The sequence below is a fragment of the Sinohyriopsis cumingii genome, chromosome 18, assembly GCF_028554795.1.
Source record: "Sinohyriopsis cumingii isolate HCF-2022 chromosome 18, ASM2855479v2, whole genome shotgun sequence".
NCBI lineage: Eukaryota > Metazoa > Mollusca > Bivalvia > Unionida > Unionidae > Sinohyriopsis > Sinohyriopsis cumingii.
In genome coordinates this window covers 59,927,710-59,953,648 of record NC_142978.1, presented here as the reverse complement: position 1 = coordinate 59,953,648, position 25,939 = coordinate 59,927,710, and the positions used below count along the sequence as shown (strand labels likewise).

The 25,939-nt window shown below is 34.9% G+C and overlaps 1 protein-coding gene across 3 annotated transcripts in view; it reads left to right on the top strand.

Moving 5' to 3' along the window:
• Positions 1-1,571: 1,571 nt before the first annotated feature.
• Positions 1,572-25,939, top strand: part of LOC149776751 (uncharacterized) — a 36,089-nt gene continuing 11,721 nt past the window's right edge. Inside the window, exons 1-4 of one of the 3 annotated variants that reach the window (XM_089941425.1) lie at positions 1,580-1,673; positions 13,974-14,102; positions 18,463-18,572; positions 25,733-25,809. In XM_089941425.1, the coding sequence (XP_089797551.1) occupies positions 18,490-18,572; positions 25,733-25,809 (160 nt within the window). In that variant the 5' untranslated portion in view covers positions 1,580-1,673; positions 13,974-14,102; positions 18,463-18,489. Of the gene's footprint in view, positions 1,674-9,058; positions 9,344-12,447; positions 12,828-13,973; positions 14,103-18,462; positions 18,573-25,732; positions 25,810-25,939 lie in introns of those variants that run through there. The other 2 variants (XR_016416114.1, XM_089941424.1) reach the window with 2 other exon arrangements.

Genomic DNA, 25,939 nt, shown 5'->3' with positions numbered 1-25,939 from the left:
GCAGCAGAGAGGGCGACGACAGGCAAATCCTGCCAGAATATTTTCCAGGGGCAGACACAGACGTGATTTATGTAACACAGAGCAGCAGAAAGGGCATAATAATACCGAGTGTTTTCGCAAGATAGACCCTTGTATTAACAGAAATAGTTGTATAGGTAGATATTTTGATGAGATAACCCTTCAAGTCAGCAGAGAAAGCCTATTTTGTCATGTTTACTGAATGGAGGGTTTATTTTGTGAAAAAAAAACGCTCTGTCTAAAATTTTCTCGATAGAAGGCTCTGTTAAGCGAAATAGTTTGTGGGATTCGCCCTCTCTGCTGCTCTTTTATATCTAAAATGTATGAATATACAAGCATTATATAAACTACTTGGTATGTTCAATTCAGAAATAAATAAATAAATATTTAAGAGAGGAAGACTGACATAATAAAAAAAGATAACTAATCATTACTCTAACCTGTATCGCAAATGCAATGCTGTCATTTCCCCGCATTTATTACAAGACAAAGCAAGCCTGCGAGGCCTGACATGATTATGATATTTTACACACGGATAAAACGCCATTGTCACAATTAATACAGTTCAGTTCACATTATACCAAAATATATCCAATCGAAATGTCACAATATAAACTGTAATTACTATAATTTAATTCAAAATGTTCACACAAGTATGCAAACACATTTATTAAAGCTTAGGATAAAACTAGCATGTAATGAAAATGTTTGGCCCTTTTGTACAAATTTAAAGCGTGTGGTACGTTTAATTTTCAAACCTTTTTCTTTTCATTCAAATTAGCGTGCATTGATTAACTTATTAAAAGTGACTTTAATTATAATTAACTGTTTACAGCTTTACTTTTTAAATTGTAGACATCAATGAATAACCGTGTGATTAGTGGGAATGACGATTAGCAGTGTGCTAATTATTGTTTCTTAAAAAAAATCGGACTTTCTATGCAAATTTCTAGTGTGCAGTAAATTTAATATCTTTTCATTCAGATTAACGTGCATTCATTAACTTAATAAACGTGATTTTAATTGTAATTAACCGTTGACATCTTTTTCTGCGACTTAGAGATGTGTTGGTATCTTTTTAATTGCAGACGTCAATGAATAATGGCGTGATTAGTGGAATTAATATTAGTGCTAATTATTATTTTAAATATGCATAAATTGGGGGCGAATTGTCCCTTGACTGGAGTTGAAGTGTCTTGTGGTCAAAATGTGATGGGAATTTTCTTGGGGTGGAAATGTCTTGCTCCCATGTGGTATTGTTACTTATTTATAAATGTTGATAAATATTCACGTTACTGCACCTGAACACTTCGTTTAAATGGGAGTTATTTCCCTTGGCAACTCCTTCACCTCGCTACTTTTACCGTTACATAAACAATCGCTAAATATTCACACTTTTTGTTTCTTTCTTTGTTTGTGTTGTTGTTGAAATTTAAAGAAGGTATTTTATTAAGCCTTTATGTGTTCTTGGAGAGTCTTAGGGTGGCCTGGTGTGTATTGGGGTGTCTTGAGGTGTTTAGTGAGGCCCGGATAGGTCCGAGTGTTCCGATTGATATCTCAGGGTTTTTCCAACATGATGTCAGTGGTGTCTGAGAGTCTTGAACAGTGATTTTTCAGATCACTTTTGGTTGAATATGTTCGTCGGTCATTTAAAAGTAATATTTGTGAGAGTAATTTTGAATTGTCTTTGTTTATTAACTTGGACTGTTATGGAAAATTATTTTGATAAATTATGTGTCTGACCACGGCACAGTTTCCTTCTGTGGTTTCGAATTCGGTTTATTTCAGAAATGTAGTCATTTGAGTGGATTGTCGTTACAGTATGTTGTAATTTATGCGTTGAGAAATGATATTTATTCACGTATTATGGTGAAGTATTTTAAATCATTGATTATCAGAGTCAAAGATGACAGTAGTACTTCATATGACATTGTGGATTTTACCAAACTGAAACAGCAGCCATGTTGTTTCTGTGTTTTCTGGTCTGGTCTGTAATGCAAATGATAACCGTTCCTCTCTCCATGAACAATCTTACGAGAGAAAAAAAAAACCAACAACTTTGGACATACGCAAGCCCTGTAGGCCTGGTTGCCATAAATTTGTGTACAGATTTTAGGAAAACTGATGACAGAACGTACGAAATTCTCGTTATTGAAACAAGTCACAGGGGCTCGTATAGGGCTCACGGACTTTTCAACCTTGAGACAATTCAACCCCAAAAGACTATTCAGCCCGGTCATTTCGACCCCAATGACAATTCAGCCCCAAGACAATTCGACCTCAGCTTAATTTATTGTGTTTATGCATAGTCATATACTAATGTAACACTTTCAGTGACGTTTTTGTTCTATAAACAAGATCAGTCAAATACAAGGAAGACCACTGGGTCAGCCGTTCAAATTTTACACACAAAAGTGACTTTAATTATAATTAACTGTTGGCATTTTTTTACCGGCAGTATGTTGGTAATTTCTTTGATTGCAGACATCAGTGAATAATCATGGAATTAGTGGGAATTAGGATTAGCAATGTGCTAATTGTTCTAAAAATGCTTGAATTGGGGTCAAATTGATCCCAGGCTGGGATTGTAATGTCTTGAGGTTGAAATGTCTTATGAATTTTATTGGGATCAAAATGTCTTGCTCCCCTCATACACGTATCATTGCTTGCAGTTGAACTTATACATGTACAGTATTATCCTCAACATACCATAGTTTGTCCTCCTAATGTAAATTATAACGCTTTTATTATAATCTTGCGTGAAACTATTAAAATAGCAATAGAAAATTAAAATAATGTTTAATTTATTTGTAGTTTAAAAATATTTAAAAACTGAAAATTCTTTGCTGGCTTCAGTTTTATCAAGCATTTCAGAATTTGTTTATTTCATGATGTATGTCCACAGTATGTGCCCCTGAAATAAATGCCATGTGACATAAGATTGGGATGTGACAATTAGGCCATGGTATATAAATCATTCGTTTATGATGTTCCTGTATTTTTATGTGCATCTGTAATACATTTTTTTCAAACAAATATTAGCCCAAATAAAACAGTTAATGGACAATTTGGCCCAGGGCAGTTTAGCCCAACTTGGACCAAAAATAATACCACTCAGCCCAACTTCAATGACAATTTGGCCCAACTTGAAAAACAATTTGGCCCAACTTAACAACTGTGACAGTATTTGTAAAAAGTATATTTTATAAAAATGTAGATACTTTGCATATATATATATATATATATATATATGTTGGACAAAATATTTTTGGAAGATTTTTATATAATTTATATATATTACTGTATAGTTCCAGATTCTAGATATGAAATTAGGATATTATAGGATATATAATGCATGTAATATATGATATAAAATGAGGTCACCTTTTCCTTTCTAGCATTTTTTTGTTTTTCAAAATGAGAACAATTATCAGTAGTGCAATAATTTGTGACTACCAATGACCATGTGCTCATTTAATAACACTGTTTCATTCACATTTTTAACTAGGCTATAAAATAGGAATATTAGGATAGAGTTTAGAAGAAAAATTGGACAAATTTAAACTACCTTGATATTCTTTCATGTATGAGAATATTTTCTTTGACAAGAAAGCAAACATAAGTTGCTAAACTGCACTCATGAAAATGCTTTGTTTGATTGATAGCTTATAATTAAGGATAACTTATTTTTAATTATACTTCACATTTTTGGGTGAGATGGAGCTCTTTGACAAATCAGAGAATTGAATCTGTTTTCAAGATTCCATCTGTTTGCATCTCCAAGTGGGTTTACCCATTGCTGTAGAATTAAGTACAATTTCTTGAGAATAATTTGCCAGCATTTTAAAGATCTAACACACAATATATTATCTTTAAAAACTACATGTATAGCTACAGATACATTTGCTTGTCCTCAATGACATAAACACAAAAACGTTCCACAGGGTTCAGAAATTCTGCCACTTTTGTGGGATTAATCTCCATTGAATCCAGAGATTGTTAGGAATACACATTCTGTAAAATAAATATTTAGTATCAAATTATTTCTGTATTTATCTTGTTTGGATCTGGTTTATGTTATGAAAGATGAAAGGTATTATCGAAATTCATGACTATTTATTGTGTGTAATACTTTGTTTCAAGATATGTAAGTAATTTTGTGTTTAACCACATAGAAAGAGCTCATACATGTGAAAGACAACACAAACGTGCATGTTTAGTAGACAGTCATATCATTTCTGGAGTCTTGAGGTGACCACAAAATGGGCCCTGTGTGTCTGTGGTGTTTGCAGGATGGTGTCTTATTTTATTGGCTCTTGACATTAGCGACTGGAGCCTGAAAATTAAACAATTGGCACTTAATGTATACATGCACATATTGGTTTACAAATGAGGAAATTTAAAAAATGTGATGGGTTTCCAAGATACTGCGACATAAGCAACGTAATCTTACAAACATGGTGCTTCGGTTTAAAAGATATTTGATGTTTTACATCATATGATTGGGTCCAGAGTGGCTGAGTGGTCTAGAGTGCTCACCATTCCAGACCACTGCCATCTCACCTGTCTGTGTGGGTTCAGGTCTTAAGCTTGGCTAACATGAGTACATGAGAAAGCCTGCCAATAGCTTCTTATGGTCGGTTTTTCTTCCCAGGGTTTTCCAGGGTTCTTCCTCCACCAGTTATACTGGCTGCCATGTATAGCCTATCTTGTGCTGAAAAATGGCGTTTAACCCTACAACAACAACAACAGCAACAATAGCAATGTATGACTACATTGACATAAACCAGCTTATCTATTATATACATGTCCAACATGTATATTAAAAAATGGAGGGTAAGCCCAAGAGAAAATAAGCAGATGAGAGTGAATGAAGTTAATAATGTTATCATATTACAACATATTAGGCCTAGACTTCTTTTTAACTTGAAGCTTGGGGCCCTGAGTGTTCAAGTGGTCTTTAGCACTCACTGTTTTGGATCACTGCCATCTCACCTCTGTCTGCGTGGGTTCTAGTCTCAGGCTGTCTTAATGTGGGTACATGAGAAAGCCTGCCAGTAGCTTCTCATGGGTTGGTGGTTCTTCCCAGGGTTCTTCCTCCACCAGTTATACATGTACTGGCCGCCATGTATAGCCTATCTTGTTCTGAAAAATGGCATTGAACCCTACAACAACAACAACAACTACTTTAAATTTATCTCAAGCATTGATGGTTAGTCATTGTCAACTGCTGGCTGGCTCTTTTCTTCATGGATGGGGCAAAAGCATGGACCACAGATGAATGTCAACTGACCCTCCTGATACATTTTCAAAGAAATCCATGAAAACAAATATTAAGATTATTTTATCTATAATAGTACAGATGGCCCCAAAATATATTTGGTACCTGATTAAAGGATGTTGATTTTACAATTCTAGCATAATAATAGTACTTCTGTATGTTACACAGTGTCCTCATCAGGTTCTCTCTCTGTTGTGTTAATAATGAAGAATGGAGTGTTCAAATGAAATAGATGGACACATACTTATAAAAAGCAGTGGATGAGAATGTAGACTTGTTTAGAAGTTAGAATTTTTCCACTACCTTGTAAATTTATATTACATTAGGTACTTCTTTGTCTCAGTTTTTAAGTAATCCCTCATTTTTCCATATCTAGCACAAAATTAAACTTATTTTTGTTTGAATTATGTGTTATTCTCACCTGTGCTACATGTCATGTGTTGCCATCAACAGCACCGGTCATGGCCTGTTGCCAATTCGTCACCTCGTTACAGCACAGAATGCACAAATATTTCATTGTTCATATTTCATTTCATTGTCACACAGTAGCACTCAGAGTATAAAATTATTAAAGAAATAAGTTATGTGCTATCGACAAATCACACAAGCAGTAAGTACTTACAAACATAGTACTTGCGTAGAAGAACTAAGTGAGAAATAATATGCATGCATTTAGTTTGTTTTATTGTTATACATGTATAGACCTATGTTCCACACACATTTTTTGAGGGAAGAACCCTAAAAAAAGACACATTTGAAAGCAGTATAAATTAAAAGATCAAAAAATAATTACCATGGCCCCTTTGAAGTACATGTACTCCCATGTAAGTCTTTAATGAAATACATATGGGTATTAAGTGTCTTTGATTTTTAAAAAAATCATCTAATTAATTCAGTGGATGCTGAAAAGAAAACCAAACAAGTAAATGCCCATTAAAAGTTATACACAAGAAAGCCTTTAGAAGTATCCCTATCAAAGTCATTTTAGTGTGCTAATGATGTATGCCCAGTCTCTAATCTTGTCGCTAATTTGTAACAAATATATCATCTGTATTTTATAAAGCCATGTGCAGTTGAGTGTCAAATGTGCAGCAATGTTACAATGTGAAGCCTAAAATTAAATAAATTTGTTATAATATCTTCTTTTCCTTTTTAAAATATATATATTTTTAAAACATTGACAGTGTCCACTATACCACAGTTTCATATATTACGCTATGCGCAGTATATCACTGTTTCATAGATATCGCAGTTCGGTATATAATGCTGTCAACAGTAATGGACCCCCACTACCACATTATCATGAGGGTGAGATGTTTTAAGGTGAGTCCCACTCTACTGGGAATGGTTTGGGGACTACTTTCATACATGACACGATAAAGGGAATATAGGAACCAAGAGACAATTAGTAGGCTGAGGCCAAATGAAGTGAGATATAGTGTTTCACCAAAGCCTTGTTTATTTATTTCCTGTGGATCTTTAAAGTTAAGGGATGGTATAAATTACAACTGTTCTAGCTTGTGTTTATTTCATAATTCTTGTAATTATCCCCACATAGTCTTCATCCCTTGTACATTTATCACTGCCTTGGCTCACAAGGTACTGGAATGTCCTGCTACTATTATAGATGACTGTCATAAGAAGAAAATAGCAGAGAATACATTTCAAATTCATGTCAACCAGTTAGAAGCTTGACAAGTTTTACAATTTAGCCCCACTGGTCATAGATCAGAAGAGATTATGGGATGTTCTGTTTGTTTATTAGCACAACTTTACCCACATATATTCCATGGTTTAGTTGTACCTATATGCAAATGGTGCTGCTAGGATATCCAGTATGGTCATCACAGTGGCCATCTTGAAAATCTTGTTATTGCAACTTCAGAAGAATGAATCTTCATACCAACATGTGGTTTTGATCAAAAGACTTCTTATGTCTAATTCACCAAAAGACTTGTAATGTCTTGGTCCTAAATTAATATGATGCTAATCTACGTCCAGTGTAGCCATCATTCTGGCCATCTTGAAAATCTTTTGTTACAACTACATCAGTGGAAAGCCATTTTAAATGGGATTTTCGTTGAAGATTTCTTAGTGTCTAAGTTGCCCAAAATGAAAATGATGCAAACTGAGCCTCACATGGCTACCATGGTGGCCAGCTGGAAAATACCTGTACTCCAGAGAAATCGATGGCTATATCAACATGGGGTTATGATTATTAGATTTCTTATGATACCTTGTTCGTCCTAAATTAAAATTGTGCCAGTCGTATATCAATGATGGCTGCCACATCAGCTGCCTTGAAAATATTGCCAGCAATACTCTTGAATGGATTTCACCAAAAGACTTGTAATGATGTCTGCGTGGTCCTAAATAAAAATGGTGCCAATCTGACATTCAATATATCCACTACAGCATCAAATCTGAAAATCATGCTATTGGTAAAGAATATCAGATGGTTTGCAAACTCAGCAGTTAATAGGAAGAAATGGTTTTTTCTTGAATTCCTGGAAATTTTTTCACCCATTAGAGTATCAGTCCCACCATGGTGGTCAGCTGGATTCTTGTTGCTACTCCTGAATGAAAGGCCTTATTCACGTGGCTTTACTTATGATATCAAGCTGATTCTAAATGAAATTTGTGCCAGTCTTACAAGCAATATAGCAGTTATGAGAGCCATATTGAAAAGCTTGTTATTGATGTTCATCCAGAAGAGATAGCTATAATGATCTGGGTGTATTGTCACAGTGGCCATTTTGAAATTTTTTTTATGGATTTAGAATATCATAGATTGTTTCAACACTCGGTAGTTAAAACAAAGAAATGATCCTATCTTGCATTCCATGAAATTCTTTTCAGCCAATAAGGATCAGTAATTTTAAGGGTCTATTGCTTTTACTTAGAATTCCACGTGTTTGAAGAAGGTATTTTCTAGAACTTTGCATATTAAAAAATATTTCTTGTCACATTTTAAATTATCTGTTTTCCATATGAATCATTCAGTCATGCTTGACAGGTAGTAAACAAAATCATCTGTATAGCTCTGCACATCTTTGTTTTTGTTTAACTCTTGTTTGCTTAATTGTTTTTCTCTTCAATATTAAGTTAACAAAACTCTACCATTCACATGTTATTGCTTATTTATTTCAATGAAAATTGGTTTTGACTCTCAAGTCGCAGGAAAGATTCTTGGCTGCAAGCCTGCAGTCGCATGTCAGCTGCTATTTATTGCACTTCACATGGATCAGTAGGAAGATGGTAGATTTCAGCTATATCAAATTAAATAGCCGTGATCTGCAGGCACTATGAATATGAAGGCACATTTAAGATGGCACCAGGGATTTGTTGTTAAGCCTTCCAAGCTCTTACCATCAGGCTGGCAGACCAAAACTACAGAAGGTACATAAAATTAAAGTTGGGCTTAATATATAACCTTGATGAAATGAAAACAAGTTTGATGAAACAGTTTGAAGTTAATAACTTCATTCGTATGAAATAGGAATGTCTTATGTTTGCCTTAAAATATCGGGAAGGAAATTGTTTTATTTAAATACAAAATTCAATTCTCAGTTGTGTCTGTGTCTCTTGTTTATTTTATAAGGCTTAGAGTAATGTAGATAAAGATTGTTTGTGATACTTTCTTTTCTGCTTTGATTAGTACCTTTGGTAACTTGATTACATGTAGTATGTATTTTCAAACGATTTCCACACTAAAACAAAACATTTTCATTTAGTTCTGCTTTTCTGTACATTTTTCAGGTGAGACTGCCCAGGACGAGACTGAGATGGTACAGGAGATGTCGAATATCAACCCATTATCAGTCATGAATAATACAGCAACACCGCTGTTGACTGATGGTCTTGGGCAGAGGAAGCACATATTGTCAGATTCTGGAGCAAATGCTCCAGCAGCCTCCACTGTCAACTGATGGTCTTTGGAAATGCATGCACAGTTGCCAGCAAGAGCAAATGTCATTACTGAAGATATGCTCAGAACATAAATGACCTGCAACCTGACAGTTGTATTGAAAGTTCTGCTTTTAGGTAAGAACATGTTAAACAAGATTAAGAACTAAATAAACAAGATTAAGAACTAAATAAACAAGAATAAGAAATAAGTAAACAAGATTAAGAACTAAATAAACAAGATTAAGAACAAAAGAAGAATACCAGGATAAGAAAAAGAAAAAGGAGAAGAAGAATAAGAAATAGCAAAAAAAAATAAGCTAATCAGTGTTTATAAGAATTAAAGTATTTGATAAACAAGGTATATGGTAGTTATTGGGGACATCCCTCTGGCACACAATCTTGTTAGCCACAACAAGTCCCACAGTTATTGGTGGATTGTCATAAATGTAATACTATGGCCATCACATGACAATGCACATACAGAAAAAATCCCTGTTCCTTCAATTTTTGTTGGAGTTGTTTCTGTTTTGTCTTTTCTGTTTTTGTCTTGGAGCTTATTGCAGTGTATGAGACCATCTCAGTGTGACTAAAGGCCAGCTTTTAACAGAATATCTTGAAACTTGGTAAATATTATGAATATTATGGTTGCTTCCTTAAGATGGGCATATCAAGAATTCACTTAGCTCATGCAGTTTTCGTTAGAGTTATTGCCCATTTTGTCTGGTAGCTTAATGCAGTGTAGGACACAATAATTTAGCGCATAACACAGTAATGTTAGTGCAGCTTGTTCTGAAGTTGTGATGGATTGCCATGAGCTTGGTAGGTATTATTGTCATCAGCTGAATAAGTATGCATATCTTCAAATAACTGTCTTCCCAGAGTTTTTATAAGAGTTATTGCCCTTTTTTACACTCGGTGCATTGTATGGCAGTCTTCAAAATGCAACTCAGTGATTTCATTGGATCCCCAGGAAAGTTTTTACATGTTATGGTCATCATTGAAGACTTCTTCACCAAAACTACTGAATAGAGTTTGACTGAACTTGGTAGAAAGCATCTTGTTATAAAGAACTTTTAGCTTTCACAACTGATTCACATCTGTCATCAAATATAATCACTGTTGCTAAAAATATAAACTACTCCAAAACCAGTCAGTAGAAATTGACCAAATTGTTGAAAAGAATCCCAGATGAAATGGTGACAATGTGACATCCAGTATCACTGTCAATTCTACTATTTTGAAAATCTTATTTCTGTGCCTTCTGGACAGAAAGTCAAATTGAACTCAACAGAAAACTTGGGATTTCTAGTTGGATCTAAAATAAAATGGTGCTGATCTGATGTACAGTTTGTCATTGTAGCCATTTGAAAAATCTTGTTATTGCTTTTTCACCTAGTTATATGCTCATGTCAACAGTTTAAAAAAAAAAACTTCTTATCATGTTAATTTGGTCCTAAACAAAAATGTGCTTGTCAGACGTCCAATATGCCACCATAGCAACCATCATAAAAGTCTTTACATTGTTACCAAAGCAACCGTCTTATAAATCTTTACATTGTTACCATAGCAACCATCTTACTTAGATTGTTACTTTCATCAAATGAATAGTCATATTTGCATGGCGTTTAACATTTTCACCAAAAGATTTCTAATCATGTATGTTTGGTCATAATTGAAAATGGTGCGAATTTTATGTATAATATTCCTGCCAAAGTGGATAACTGGATCATTTTGTTATTGCTCAGAATTATCTTGTACAGTTTGTACGATAAGCAGTAAAGAAATAACCATATCTTGATTTCATGGCAATTTTTGGGGGGGTCAAAAGAACATTAATCTCTTTGTACCTATTTATGCAGTGGTCAACAAAGTAACATATAGAAGAGTTTTAAGTTTTAGTAAGAAGAAATACTCTGGTAATACTTTTGGAAGTCTTTGAAAACTGCTTGAAAATCACAATATGAACAGCATGCTGGTACTAAATTTACCATGAAGTTCTCAGTAGTTTGAGTCCCTGCTTCCAATACCTCCAGCTTTTTGGTTCTAGACTGTTTTCTGCACTATTTGGTCCAGTCTTTCAAGGCTGCAACATTTAACTAAATTTTTTTAAGGTGCACTTGATATACAATAACCAAAACAATGCAGTCTAATCAGATTGATTTTTCAAGTTCCCTGCTGACATCTGTTTATATACAGGCCAATGAATATTTGCCTTGCCCAGCTTGTGACTGTTTTTCTTGCTGTACATATTTTACACCTTAATATGCCATTTCGATGCACTCTGTAAGACATGTCTTTGTTCAATATCTCTGACTTTTTAAGCAAAACACCATTTGGCTAGTAATGATTTTGTTTCATACTGCTATATATATGTTCATGTATATCATCAAAAAGCAGATCTATCTAAATTTACTGCCAGGACATTTTTGTTGGATCTACAATGATGAAGAAGCTGTGCAGTTGCTTACAAACTCAGAACAATATGTTTTTAAAATAAAATCATTGTCTTCAGGGCTATTTCAGCAAGCATGTTTTTCAGTAATATAGTTTAAAGAATTTTCATCAGCATTGTTCAGTAAATCAGCTTGGTATGTAATGTTGTATAAGGTGCTGCCCAACCAATTCTTGTCAACTTTGACCTTCCTAGAGATGTCACACTGGGTGTGAAAATAATCTGTACTTTAAGAAGAGGATTATCAGATGAAGATGTCTGGAAATATTTAGTCGGAATAGTTCTTATGTTTCAGACAGTCGTGTTATGTTCATTTACACAGTTATTGATTTTTTGGTAGCATTTATATGCAGTAGATTAAATCATCAGCAAGTGTGTATACACAGATCTACTTGAGAAAATATCAGCAGCAAGTGTGTAGACGTTACAAGTAGTTGTGATGAAGGTCATGTAACATACTGTATTGTATCTATTCAGAATCGTTGTTTGGCAGTCACACATATGCATCACAGACAGATCCAGTTATGGCAGCTAGAACGTCCATCTGTACCAAAATGTACCAGCAGAAAAATGTGGTTGAGGTTTATCACTAACGATCATATATGACAAGAACCAACCATACTCCATTCCCTTCGCTGTTCTTTAGATATTTAATATTCATAATAACAACAACCTAATCCTTCAAATGACCAAATGTTTTCATGAGTGGTTAGGAAAAGCTGCTACGAACATGTCATTCTAATATTTTTAGACTCTGATTTTATTGACTTGTAATATTTATTTTCAGGAACCTTTTGACCGTCATGTACAGGATCCTCCTATGAATATTGCCTTGTCCTCCGTATTTGATGATAAGGTAGAAGTGATAGATGTACAGACTCCTGTGCCCATAAGAGAGAGAGAACAGAAAAGCAGATGAATAATTGGTGCAGAACTAAAGATTTTATAATGGAAGAAAATCCTAGCAATACGAATTGATCAGTTGGGATTTTCAACTTTAATATTTTCACTGCTACCAGGATTTGTCTTGGTAGTGACAGTTGATTCGTTTATCTTCTTTTAAAAAAAAAGAATATCGAGATACCTAAGGATTATATATTGAAGTCCAATATGTGTATTGGAGAAAACAAGATTTTTAATTTGAAAATAAAGTATTGGAGACATTTCCTTTTTAAATGTTTTATTTATTTGCACCCATATTCCTGGATAATGGAGCATTTCAGTGTGGGCGAACACAACAGTACTTTACAGTAAATACCTGTTATTATTTTGTCTGTATTTGTATGTATATAGGTAATTATTATGCATTATCCTCACCATACTACCTCCTAATGTCTTTATTCCCCCCCCCCCATTGTATGAAGGGCTTAAAGAAAAAGAGCTTGGACTCTTATTGCACCTGCAAGTTAGACGTTTTTGCATCAGGGTATACTAGCATGTTTTGGCTTAACTTGCTGCTTATGAGAAAATCATAGTTTTTAAGATAAATTTTGATGATTTTTATATAGGTGTAGAGCCTCGAACTGATCTTAATGACAGTTTATAATGTCAGTAAACAACACACAAAAACATTACATAATATTATATCTCTCATTCTTATGAGTAATTTCACTCCGCAGGAGCCAGTTCCCTTCAGACTAATTGTAAATTCATACTTATGATGGGTGAATGCAGCCTGTGGAACTGTCTTAGAAACATTGATGGATATGGCTTCTTGCAAACCATGGTTTCAGGGAAAATAATTGAAGTTATAGAACACCAACTTACTTTTTACCTTCATCTGTTGAAAGCTCTCGGGTCATAATCCAAGGAAAATGTGCAATATAAATGGAGATTGTGTCATAAGTCATAGATAAACCAAATGTATCCTCTGAGGTAAATATTAAACTGTTTTATTCATACATTGCTCATTGACAGATTGGCAGTCATGTAAAATGAATATGCATTTAGTTCAATTGCGTTTCTTTTTCTGTTTGTACACCAGTTTGCTTTGTGTGAAAGCTTTTTAGAGCTCTGCTCTGTATTCTTATCATAGAGTGCAAATTGTTGAAGAATATATCCTTCTTTCCAGCGGATATACCAGTAGCCAGAATCAGAGTTGCTCCTCCTTTTCTGTCTTTTCCAATTGAAAATAAAGGCCCAGTCTGTAATGTATTTGATGAACAGGAAAAGCAATTTTATGTTCATGGGTTTAGAACACTAATCTCTCTCTTTCTCTCTCTCTTAGATATATATTCTTCTGACATTGTCATCTTCTCAATATTTTACTAAGCAGTGAAAGTTCATCAGCATCACTTGCTTTGTTTTTTGCAGGTCTTGATTTGCATGATAGAATATTAGCTAATTGGATGTCGTATTGGTAGAAGCACCAGGTCAACCATATCCAGGCATTCATCCTGCGATTGAAGGACAGACTTGACTTAGCAAGAGCTGTGATTTGTGGTGGGTACTTATTACAAGTCAGTCAGTTGAAATACACTGCATGATTAGAAGTCGAGCAGTTGAAATGTACTTGAACTGGATTTTCTACTTATTAATATTTGTCATGTACGTTTCATTCTCATGTGCTATCATTTTGTAGTCTCTTACAATTACTAAATACAAATGTGAGATAAGTGGAGGCTTAGAAGAAATTCTTTTAAATGGTATGGAATATGTATGTCAGTTTTATTGACCATTTGTCATTGGGTTTATTTGATATATCACTGGACACTTAGCTGGATCCCACACAACGTATCACATGATCCAACATGGTGTAATGTTTGGTGACTGCACTTTGATTTCCTGCTATTAGCAGGACTGTGATGATTATCCCCCCCCCCCAATGCTTTGCTCCTGCTGTCAGCATCACTAGAATCATCACGAAAGGCTAGGCACTGTTATTTTTTGTAAGTTGAAATGTCTTCAAAAGTGCATTATTTACTTAAGTGTGTGGTGGATTTTTATAAAGTTAGTACACTTTAGATGACCCTTGCCCATAAATAATTGGCTACAGAATGGAGAAGTTATATCAGTGGTTGACTTACATAGTATGTTAGATTGCCCCACAACTTGTAATTAAGAAAGTATTTGTGGCATTCAAGGAGCTTTTTAATGAAATTTGCTAATGTTATGATGCTTCTGATGTTACACAGTATTTTAAATCTTTGAACAAATGCAGTCATAACACACAGTATGCACAAGTGCCATTTCTTGCTGCTAAGTAGTCATTTTTATGAAAGTATAACAACTAATTTCATTTGTGTAATTTCCTCAATACCATTTTACTAAACATTGTCTCAAATGTGATATGTAAAAACACTTCTAAAGAAACTATACTGAGTAAAATGTTTACAATAGCAGGGGATAGTTTTATAAATTGGCCCCTGTCAGAATACTGATTTCAAGATTACCAATGATTTTAACTCTATTGGTCATTGGCCAGGAGAGCTTATCAGATGGTCTGTTTGATATCTGGCGTTGTCCATCTGTCCATTAGCACAAGTTTGTTGTTGTTACTCCATCTGGAGGATGTCCTTGAAACTTCACACAAACACATTCATCCCATGCTTTAGCTCCTCCTAAATGAATTTGGTGCTGCTTGGAAAACCGTTACTGACCATCTTGAAAATCTTGTTATTGCTTCTTCTGTATGATGGTCATTATCCATGGGGGGATGTCACTAAAAGGCTTCCTGTAATGTCTAGTGGGTACTAGATACAGTGCCAGTATAAAATCTTGTTTTGCACTACATTTATGACAATAAAATTTGTTCATCTAGCTTTAATTATTAGAAGAATTGAGCACAAAAATCGCAGTATAGGCCTTTGGGTGACAACTGACTTAATTATTTACTGGAATATTTTTCTTTGATGGTAAAATCACTTTTGTCAACTGTATTTGTCATGATGTTTAATACTAAACAATGTATTTCACTTGCTAGAAACTTCATTAATTTATTTTAACGGTAAGTGGGTTGTGTGGAAGTGTAATTGGGAATGAATCTTGCATCCCAACTTTTAATTCCCCAAAGAGTTTGACGAATAGCACATTGTATCTAAGATCAGTATATGCCTTGATTTTAGGGTGGCACTAAGTCGATGAAATTACTCCCTTTTTCTTGAATAGATATGCTTCTTTTACTTTATTATGATATGAAATCATTTGACACATTTACATACACTTGCAAAAATTGACATTCAGGTTTAAAGTCAATGCATTTAATGCATTTTGAACTACCCATGCTTGCCATGTGACTTTTAAGTTCTTTAATGCATTTTGAACTACCCATGCCTACCATTTGACATTTAAGTTCTAATGTGTTTTGAATTACCTGTGCTTGCCATATGACTTGTGAGTTCTTGTAATTTGCTTTGAATTACCTGTGCTTACCTTAGCACTTTAAGGTTTAATCAGTGCATTTGATTTCCATGTGCTTGCTATAACATTTTTAATTTCATTCAATTTTGTGGTACATAATTTGCAGGGTACTTAGGCAAAATATTGATCTTTTCGTTGCTGATGTATCACTGAAAATGTTAGTTTTTTATTTGCTTTGACAGCCGATTATATTATTACCCAGATACTGGACTACTTTTTACTTTCTAATCTCAGTTATGGTACCACTGTTGCCTGTATTTGTACTTTTAGCTTAGTCTAAGTGGAAACCTATACTCGTACCATGTACCCTTAGCTCAATCTGATTGGAACTCACCCACTCATCCTGTTTACTCTTAGTTCAATCTGAGTGGAACCTTACTCTTACTATGTATCTTAGCTCAGTTTGAGTGGGACCCTACTCTTACTATGTACCTTAGCTCAGTTTGAGTGGGACCCTACTCTTACTATGAACCTTAGCTCAGTTTGAGTGGGACCCTACTCTTACTATGTACCTTAGCTCAGTTTGAGTGGGACCCTCCTGATACTATGTACCTTAGCTCAGTTTGAGTGGGACTCTACTTGTACTATGTACCTTAGCTCAGTTTGAGTGTTACCCTACTCATACTATGTACCTTAGCTCAGTTTAAGTGGGACTCTACTTGTACTATGTACCTTAGCTCAATTTGAGTGGGACTCTCTTGGTACCATGTACCTTAGCTCAGTTTGAGTGGGGCCTTCTTGGTACCATGTACCTTAGCTCAGTTTGAGTGGGACCCTCCTGGTACTATGTACCTTAGCTCAGTGTGAGTGGGACTCTACTTGTACTATGTACCTTAGCTCAGTTTGAGTGGGACCCTTTTGGTACTATGTACCTTAGCTCAGTTTGAGTGGGACCCTCTTGGTACCATGTACCTTAGCTCAGTTTGAGTGGGACCCTCCTGGTACTATGTACCTTAGCTCAGTTTGAGTGGGACTCTACTTGTACTATGTACCTTAGCTCAGTTTGAGTGGGACCCTCTTGGTACCATGTACCTTAGCTCAGTTTGAGTGGGACCCTCCTGGTACTATGCACCTTAGCTCAGTTTGAGTGGGACTCTACTTGTACTATGTACCTTAGCTCAGTTTGAGTGGGACCCTCCTGGTACTATGTATACTATGTACCTTAGCTCAGTTTGAGTGGGTCTCTACTTGTACTATGTACCTTAGCTCACTTTGAGTGGGACTGTACTTGTATTATGTACCGTAGCTCGGTTTGAGTGGGACCCTCCTGGTACCATGTACCTTAGCTCAGTTTGAGTGGTACTCTACTTGTACTATGTACCTTAGCTCAGTTTGAATGGGACCCTCTTGGTACCATGTACCTTAGCTCAGTTTGAGTGAGACCCTACTCTTACTATGTACCTTAGCTCAGTTTGAGTGGGACCCTCTTGGTACCATGTACCTTAGCTCAGTTTGAGTGGGACCTTTATATTATATACCCATAGCTCAGTCTGAATGAAACTCTCCTATCCTACTTGTACTGTGTACTTGTACTCTTTCTGAATGCAACCATCCTACTCATACCATGTACCCATTACTATATGGAACCCTGCTTCTCATGTTGTATGCCCTGGCCTTAGCTTTATCTGAGTGGAACTGTGTGCCCTTAGCTCAGTCTAAATGGAACCCTGCTTTTCATATTGTATGCCCTGGCCTTAGCTTTATCTGAGTGGAACTGTGTGCCCTTAGCTCCGTCTAAGTGGAACACTCTTCATCATACCATGTACCCTGGCCTTTGCTCAGTCTGAGTGCATACAGTGATTTATATCTTATTAAAGCACACTACCACATCAAAAGGTAGTTTTTCAAGTCATGTGATCATTAGACGTCAGCACATTATGAAATACAGTTGAATATTGCTTGAAACATCTGGTATTTCATGTCAGATGGGCTTCCAAAATGGAGATTGATCAAATTGGCTTTTACTGTAATGCTAAAAACTGGATAAATATGATTCAGTCTTTTCTGTCATTGCAAACATGACCACTCAGAATGTACATTCAGTGTCATTCCAGCCATCTTAAGAACCTCATTAGCACAGTTATGTAAAACAAAAAGGATTTAAACTGATGAAATTTAGTAGGTATTTTTATATGCAAAATTAATGAAGATGGTCTGTGTTTGGCTACAGCCAGGGGAAGAGTTGTACATTCATGTGTGTTTGGCTGCAACAAGGAAAGACAGTGTTATGCACTATTATGCCTTTGGCTGCAGCAATGAAAGAATTGCTTTTACCTTTACATGTTTGACTATAGCAATGGAAGACACGTTTCACAAACTCAAATCAACTTTTAATTTATCTTTAGCAATCTCTAAAAGTTGGGGTGTAAATGGTAATTTTATACTCTTAATAATAAATATCTCTTTACACATGTCTTATATTTTGATATCTTTGTATTTACAGGTTAAAATCAAGAAAGAAGAAAGCAAAATGTCCAGAAAAGAGGAAGATATACATAATTACAAAAGAATAGAAAGAAACCATCAGAAAATAATCATAAGAAAGGAAATCATGTAAGCAGAATTATTCAGAATTTGCTCTTCTATATATCATAAAACTCAGTCTATTTGCTGCACAACTTTTACTTTCTTTTTCATCAAAATTTATTTTTGATATATAAACATGTCATTCTATTTTCCTCTGTAGAATGAAGTTCATAGGCCATGTTCATTAACAACAGGAAACTTAGATACTTAGACCTCTCTGGTGGCCTAAGTGGTCAGAGCGTCCACCTTGGATGCAGTAGGTCGCTGATTCAAAACCCGGCTGAGTCATACCAGAAACTTATAAAAATGGTATTAGCAGCTGCCTCGCTTGATGATGCTCAGCATTAAGAGGTGTTACAGGTTTAGGCTTTTACAAAAAGTAATAGGAAAAAGTGAAGACAAAAAGCTTTGTAAAATTTAACATAATTTATTCCCTAGAATATTGAGTGAAAAATGAGAAAAAAGAACTTTCAGTTTTATGAATCAAATCCAAGAATTAAAAAATAGAAGTCCTAGTAATTAAAATACCTGACTGAAACTGAACTCGAATCCCAATTAAATAAAAAAAATGGAAGACAATGACGTCTGTTGTAACCTGCAAAGGTGCTGCAGTGTCAAGTCTCTTGTTTAATCACATAAAATATTATTCCAGGTTTTTAATTCTGTATATATTTTGATAAATGTCCTTGTCCAAGAATTAATTTAGAGCACTAGTATTTCCAGGGAAAAGAATCACTTGAATTCAAAATAATTTGAAGAAAATTAAATAATTAGTCCAAACCTGGACACAGTATAAAACACCTTGATGTGTCAGATGTTAAGGCACAACTGACAATTCTTTTTCAGTTCATCAGTATTAAGTCTAGCCAAGATGAAAAACAGATTCCTGGATGGGGGTCAGCCTTCTAGAAATGAAATTGTGGTACATGATAAATATCACATAATTCAGATATGGCTTTGACTTAACTTAATAATTCTTACTCTGAGAAAGAATACAATTTTTTTTATGAAGTTATTTACTAAGACTGTCACTGAATGAAGGTCAGAAATTAGATACAGTGTTTCTGTTATTTGATGTTTACTAATGAAAATTAAAAATGTCAGGTCATACAGAACTGAACTTAATTCTAAAGAAATCAAGTCCAATCAACAATATTACATTACAATATTATGTAATGGAATAAAATAAAAAATTAAATCTTACAAGCAAACAAACAATTTAATTAAATCAAATATGCATAACAGAGGTTAGTGTTATGACTAGTTGGCCTGGTGTCAGAAAAAGTTTGACGGGTGCGACATGGCACTATATGTCTGTGGCATGATGCCCCAGTGCTGGACATTACTATAAACTGCCACACTGCAGACATCTTATCAATATGACTGAATAATTGTTAAAGCTACATTAAAAATCTAAATCACACACTCACCCACCCACCCACAGACTAGGACTGACTCGTTATTTCTTTAAGTAAGTATTGTCATTAATTTCTAGGAGAAAAGCTTAAATCTGAATTTTAAAAAATGTAACATTACACAGTGTGATAAATTCATTATTCATTTTAAGAAATAATAAAGTCATATTTGTACTGTGAAAGAAGGCTGACTTTCAGTTTATTCAGCCTAAAATATGAGTTAAATGACTATCCCATATACATTGCAATACGAGTTAAATGAATAATCCCATACACAGTGCAATACAAGTTAAATGAATAATCCCATACACAGTGCAATACAAGTTAATTGAATAATCCTATACACAGTGCAATACAAGTTAAATTAATAATCCCATACACAGTGCAATACGAGTTAAATGAATAATCCCATACACAGTGCAATACAAGTTAAATGAATAATCCCATACGCAGTGCAATACGAGTTAAATGAATAATCCCATACACAGTGCAATACGAGTTAAATGAATAATCCCATACACAGTGCAATACAAGTTAAATGAATAATCTGATACACAGTGCAATACAAGTTAATTGAATAATCCTATACACAGTGCAATACAAGTTAAATGAATAATCCCATACACAGTGCAATACGAGTTAAATGAATAATCCCATACACAGTGCAATACAAGTTAAATGAATAATCCCATACACATTGCAATACGAGTTAAATGAATAATCCCATACACAGTGCAATACGAGTTAAATGAATAATCCCATACACAGTGCAATAGAAGTTAAATGAATAATCCCATACACAGTGCAATACGAGTTAAATGAATTATCCCATACACAGTGCAATACAAGTTAAATGAATAATCCCATACACAGTGCAATACAAGTTAAATAAATACTCCCATACACAGTGCAATACTAGTTAAATGAATTATCCCATACACAGTGCAATACAAGTTAAATGAATAATCCCCTACACAGTGCAATACGAGTTAAATGAATATTTCCATACACAGTGCAATACGAGTTAAATGAATATTCCCATACACAGTGCAATACGAGTTAAATGAATTATCCTATACACAGTGCAATACAAGTTAAATGAATATTCTATACACAATACAAGTAAATTACATGTAGTTATGATGTACATCTCATAGACAATGCAGTGTGAGTTAAATGAATATCCCATACACAATGCAGTGTGAGTTACATGAATATCCCATACACAATGCAATATGAATTACATGAATATCCCATACACAATGCAATATGAATTATATGAATATCCCATACACAATGCAAGTACAGTTAAATGCATATCCCATACACAATGCAAGTAGTTAAATGAATATCCCATGCACAATGCAAGTACAGTTAAATGAATATCCCATGCACAATGCAAGTACAGTTAAATGAATATCCCATACACAATGCAAGTACAGTTAAATGAATATCCCATGCACAATGCAAGTACAGTTAAATGAATATCCCGTGCACAATGCAAGTACAGTTAAATGCATATCCCATACACAATGCAAGTACAGTTAAATGAATATCCCATACACAGTGCAGTATGAATTACATGAATATCCCATACACAATGCAATATGAATTACATGAATATCCCATACGCAATGCAAGTACAGTTAAATGCATATCCCATACACAATGCAAGTACAGTTAAATGAATATCCCATACACAGTGCAGTATGAATTACATGAATATCCCATACACAATGCAATATGAATTACATGAATATCCCATATGCAATGCAAGTACAGTTAAATGCATATCCCATACACAATGCAAGTACAGTTAAATGAATATCCCATACACAGTGCAGTATGAATTACATGAATATCCCATACACAATGCAATATGAATTACATGAATATCCCATACACAATGCAATATGAATTACATGAATATCCCATACACAATGCAAGTACAGTTAAATGAATATCCCATACACAGTGCAGTATAAATTAATGAATATCCCATACACAGTGCAGTATAAATTACATGAATATCCCATACACAATGCAGTATGAATTACATAAATATCCCATACACAATGCAATATGAATTACATGAATATCCCATACACAATGCAAGTACAGTTAAATGCATATCCCATACACAATACAGTGTGAGTTTTTAATATCCCATATACAATGCAAGTACAGTTTAATGAATATCCCATACACAATGCAAGTACAGTTAAATGAATATCCCATACACAGTGCAGTATGAATTACATGAATATCCCATACACAATGCAAGTACAGTTAAATGCATATCCCATACACAATACAATGTGAGTTATTAATATCCCATACACAATGCAAGTACAGTTTAATGAATATCCCATGCACAAAACAAGTACAGTTTAATGAATATTCCATACACAATGCAGGTACAGTTAAATGAATATCCCATACACAATGCAATATGAATTACATGAATATCCCATACACAATGCAAGTACAGTTAAATGCATATCCCATACACAATGCAGTGTGAGTTATTAATATCCCATACACAATGCAAGTACAGTTTAATGAATATCCCATGCACAATGCAGTGTGAGTTATTAATATCCCATACACAATGCAAGTACAGTTAAATGCATATCCCATACACAATGCAGTGTGAGTTATTAATATCCCATACACAATGCAAGTACAGTTTAATGAATATCCCATGCACAATGCAAGTACAGTTTAATGAATATCCCATACACAATGCAGGTACAGTTAAATGAATATCCCATACACAATGCAGTATGAATTACATGAATATCCCATACACAATGCAAGTACTGTTAAATGATTATCCCATACACAGTGCAAGTACAGTTAAATGCATATCCCATACACAATGCAGTGTGAGTTATTAATATCCCATACACAATGCAAGTACAGTTAAATGAATATCCCATACACAGTGCAATATGAATTACATGAATATCCCATACACAATGCAGTATGAATTACATGAATATCCCATACACAATGCAAGTACTGTTAAATGATTATCCCATACACAATGCAAGTACAGTTAAATGCATATCCCATACACAGTGCAGTGTGAGTTATTAATATCCCATACACAATGCAAGTACTGTTAAATGAATATCCCATACACAATGCGAGTACAGCTTTCCCTCATTACAATTTTCTTCATTATAATGCAGTTCTTGACAGAAAGTGATACACTTAAGAACCACATGACCAAAATTAGCCATAGGATTTGAATCGGTTTATCTAATTGATGATGGGTTGAAAGTAGTTGTTGTTGTGGGGTTCAACGCCATTTTTCAGCACATGATAGGCTATGCATGGCGGCCAGTATTAATAGTGGAGGAAGAACCCGGGAAAACCCCAGGAAGAACCACTGCCCAGCGAGAAGCTACTAGCAAGCTTTCTCATGTACCCACATTGGCCGAATCCTAGTCTCGAACCCACGCAGATAGAGGTGAGATGGCAGTGGTCCATAACGAAGAGCGCTTTAGACCACTCGGCGACTCGGGGCCCCGGGTAGAAAGTAAAGAACATGAATCTTTATTTCCTTTTAGGAACATCGTTATTTGACAAAATTAGATAATTTCTGCGATTCATTACATATGTGGTGTTCACTTTACTATGGCCCAGTATATAATGCTATTCTTACTATACCATGGTTCAGTACATATTGTAGTCAGTGTTCATGGACCCCACATACCATATTATATTATAGTAGAGCTATAGTTGGTAGTGGATAGATTTTTCATGATTTGACAAAACTATCATTGCTTCTGTGAGGTTCTATATGTGACTCCCTGTTATTCATTGGGGTGGGATGCTCCCAATATTTATTTATATTACTGAGGAATTCCCACCCTGGCTCGTTTTTGTAGGAAGTGAAATTAGTGATAGAGAGAGGTAAAGCTCTGAGCCCCCAGTCAGCAATACCGACAGTTAAATTATTAAGAGCACAAGGGTGAAATCCAAAAGAATAACAATTTAATACATAATACAAATTAAACTATATTAAGTTCTCAACTAATCTGCTTCCTCTCGACCATGTGACAACCTATTTCATCACGTGATTTTAGTGTGAGATGGCTTTCCCCTGTACTTGGTTTCTACTCATCTGAGTTTACTACGCCAATTGCTTTCCTCCTTCCGGCGTTCTCCGATTCTTCCTGTCCTCCTCCCCTTTTGTCTTCCTTTCTCCTCCTTCTTTTCTTTCTCTCTTTCCTTCAATGAGGCTTGTTCCCCGCCTAATTCTATTCTCTATTTCTCCTTCTGGCATTCTCCGCCTATTTCTATCCTGTCTCTTTGAGACTCGGGACTTCACTACTCTGTTCCCAAAAGCTTCCTACGAAAAACACAAGGACGTTAGTATTTGCGTTAGCCATCTCACTCACACTAAATCAACAATCACTCAATCATCAGATCAAGGTTATCTACATCTTTGGTCACGCATTCGTGCACATCGAAAAACACACACGTTCTTATAAAAACAACATTGCAATAAGAGCGGTATCCTACTTATCATACAGAAATCACTAAATTGCGTCACATCAATATATATATTTCCTTAATCTCATTATTCTCAACAATATCACAATAATTCGATGCATTTCTGTACTTTACACTCCCACAAGTGTACACAAATATTCATATATTCATGTTATTTAAATTTACACACTGCAACCATTTTACAAGCTACCATTTAATTCACAATGGCAAAATCTAGAATATCACATGAATAAATACACTAGTTTACTACGAAGTAACTAAATAGTGAAATACAATACTAATTCTGACGAGCGAGCAATCTACATAATCATAGCTCATTTCTCAAGTACGCATGTAAATTAAACAATACAAGCGTAATTCTACATGCTAACGATTGTAGTAAATAAATATACATACTGCACTTAATTACAATTACAATGACATAACATTCTGCAACAATCGAGCAAATAACTCACTGACCTTTACAAAGCTTTCTGTCCTTAGAATGTACTAAGAGTTTTCCCACCAAATCACAAGTGGCTCCCTCAGAGTGAGTATATTCTGCTTTACCAGTACGACGGCTTACAAATCACTAATTCGTTATCAGTTCAAAGGACTGTTAAGTTCTGGTTCGAATTGATGGCCCCACCCTTCCTCAGTTCTGATTGGATATCAATTCTACTCCCAGTTGGTCCAGATTAACAGACGAGCCTCAGGCCATCTGTTAAGCGGAGAGATTTACAATAGCATCGAGGGTCCTTTGTTCTTAGAACAAAGCTTTTAACATCTGTATGCGAGCGATAACACCTAACGAAGGGTTCTTGTACAAACAAAATCACCGTAACAGTGCAGGGTCGACATACTCATTGCGCTAACCCATTCCTTTGTTCCTGACTTACGTAATCGTGGGCAGGCAAACGTGACAGCTTCATAAAATTAATTTTAATCAGACAAAATTTACTTTAATATTGTGATGATTCACACATGTTGTGGTTGCGGAGATATTAGTGCTTCAGTTACTACAAAAGTTGTAATTTCTTTTCACCGCTTTAATGTGTACTGTATAAACATACAAATTCACCTTGTACCATCCCTGCTTGCTGGAGCATGTCTATGGATGGAGCAAGGGTCATGGCCTTTGATATATTGACACCTCATCTATCTTGAAGCATTTACCCGTGTTCCTAAAAGACACATTTCATACCTTTAAATATGTTTACAGGGTAAAATTTTTTCTTATATTTTTAACTGTGATTCTGCTGATAGGTCTGAAAAATTGGTGAAAACATCAAATAAAACTATGAGCAGAGAGAGAGGGACAGAAGTTATACAGAAAATATCAGGTATGTGCAATTAGCAGTTTCTGATCTACCATATTTACTGTATAAATTGGGACAAGGTATAATAATTGATTTTTTTTTTCCTGTCCCATATCTTAAACTTTTTACCTAGATCATATGTCCCAAAACTTAC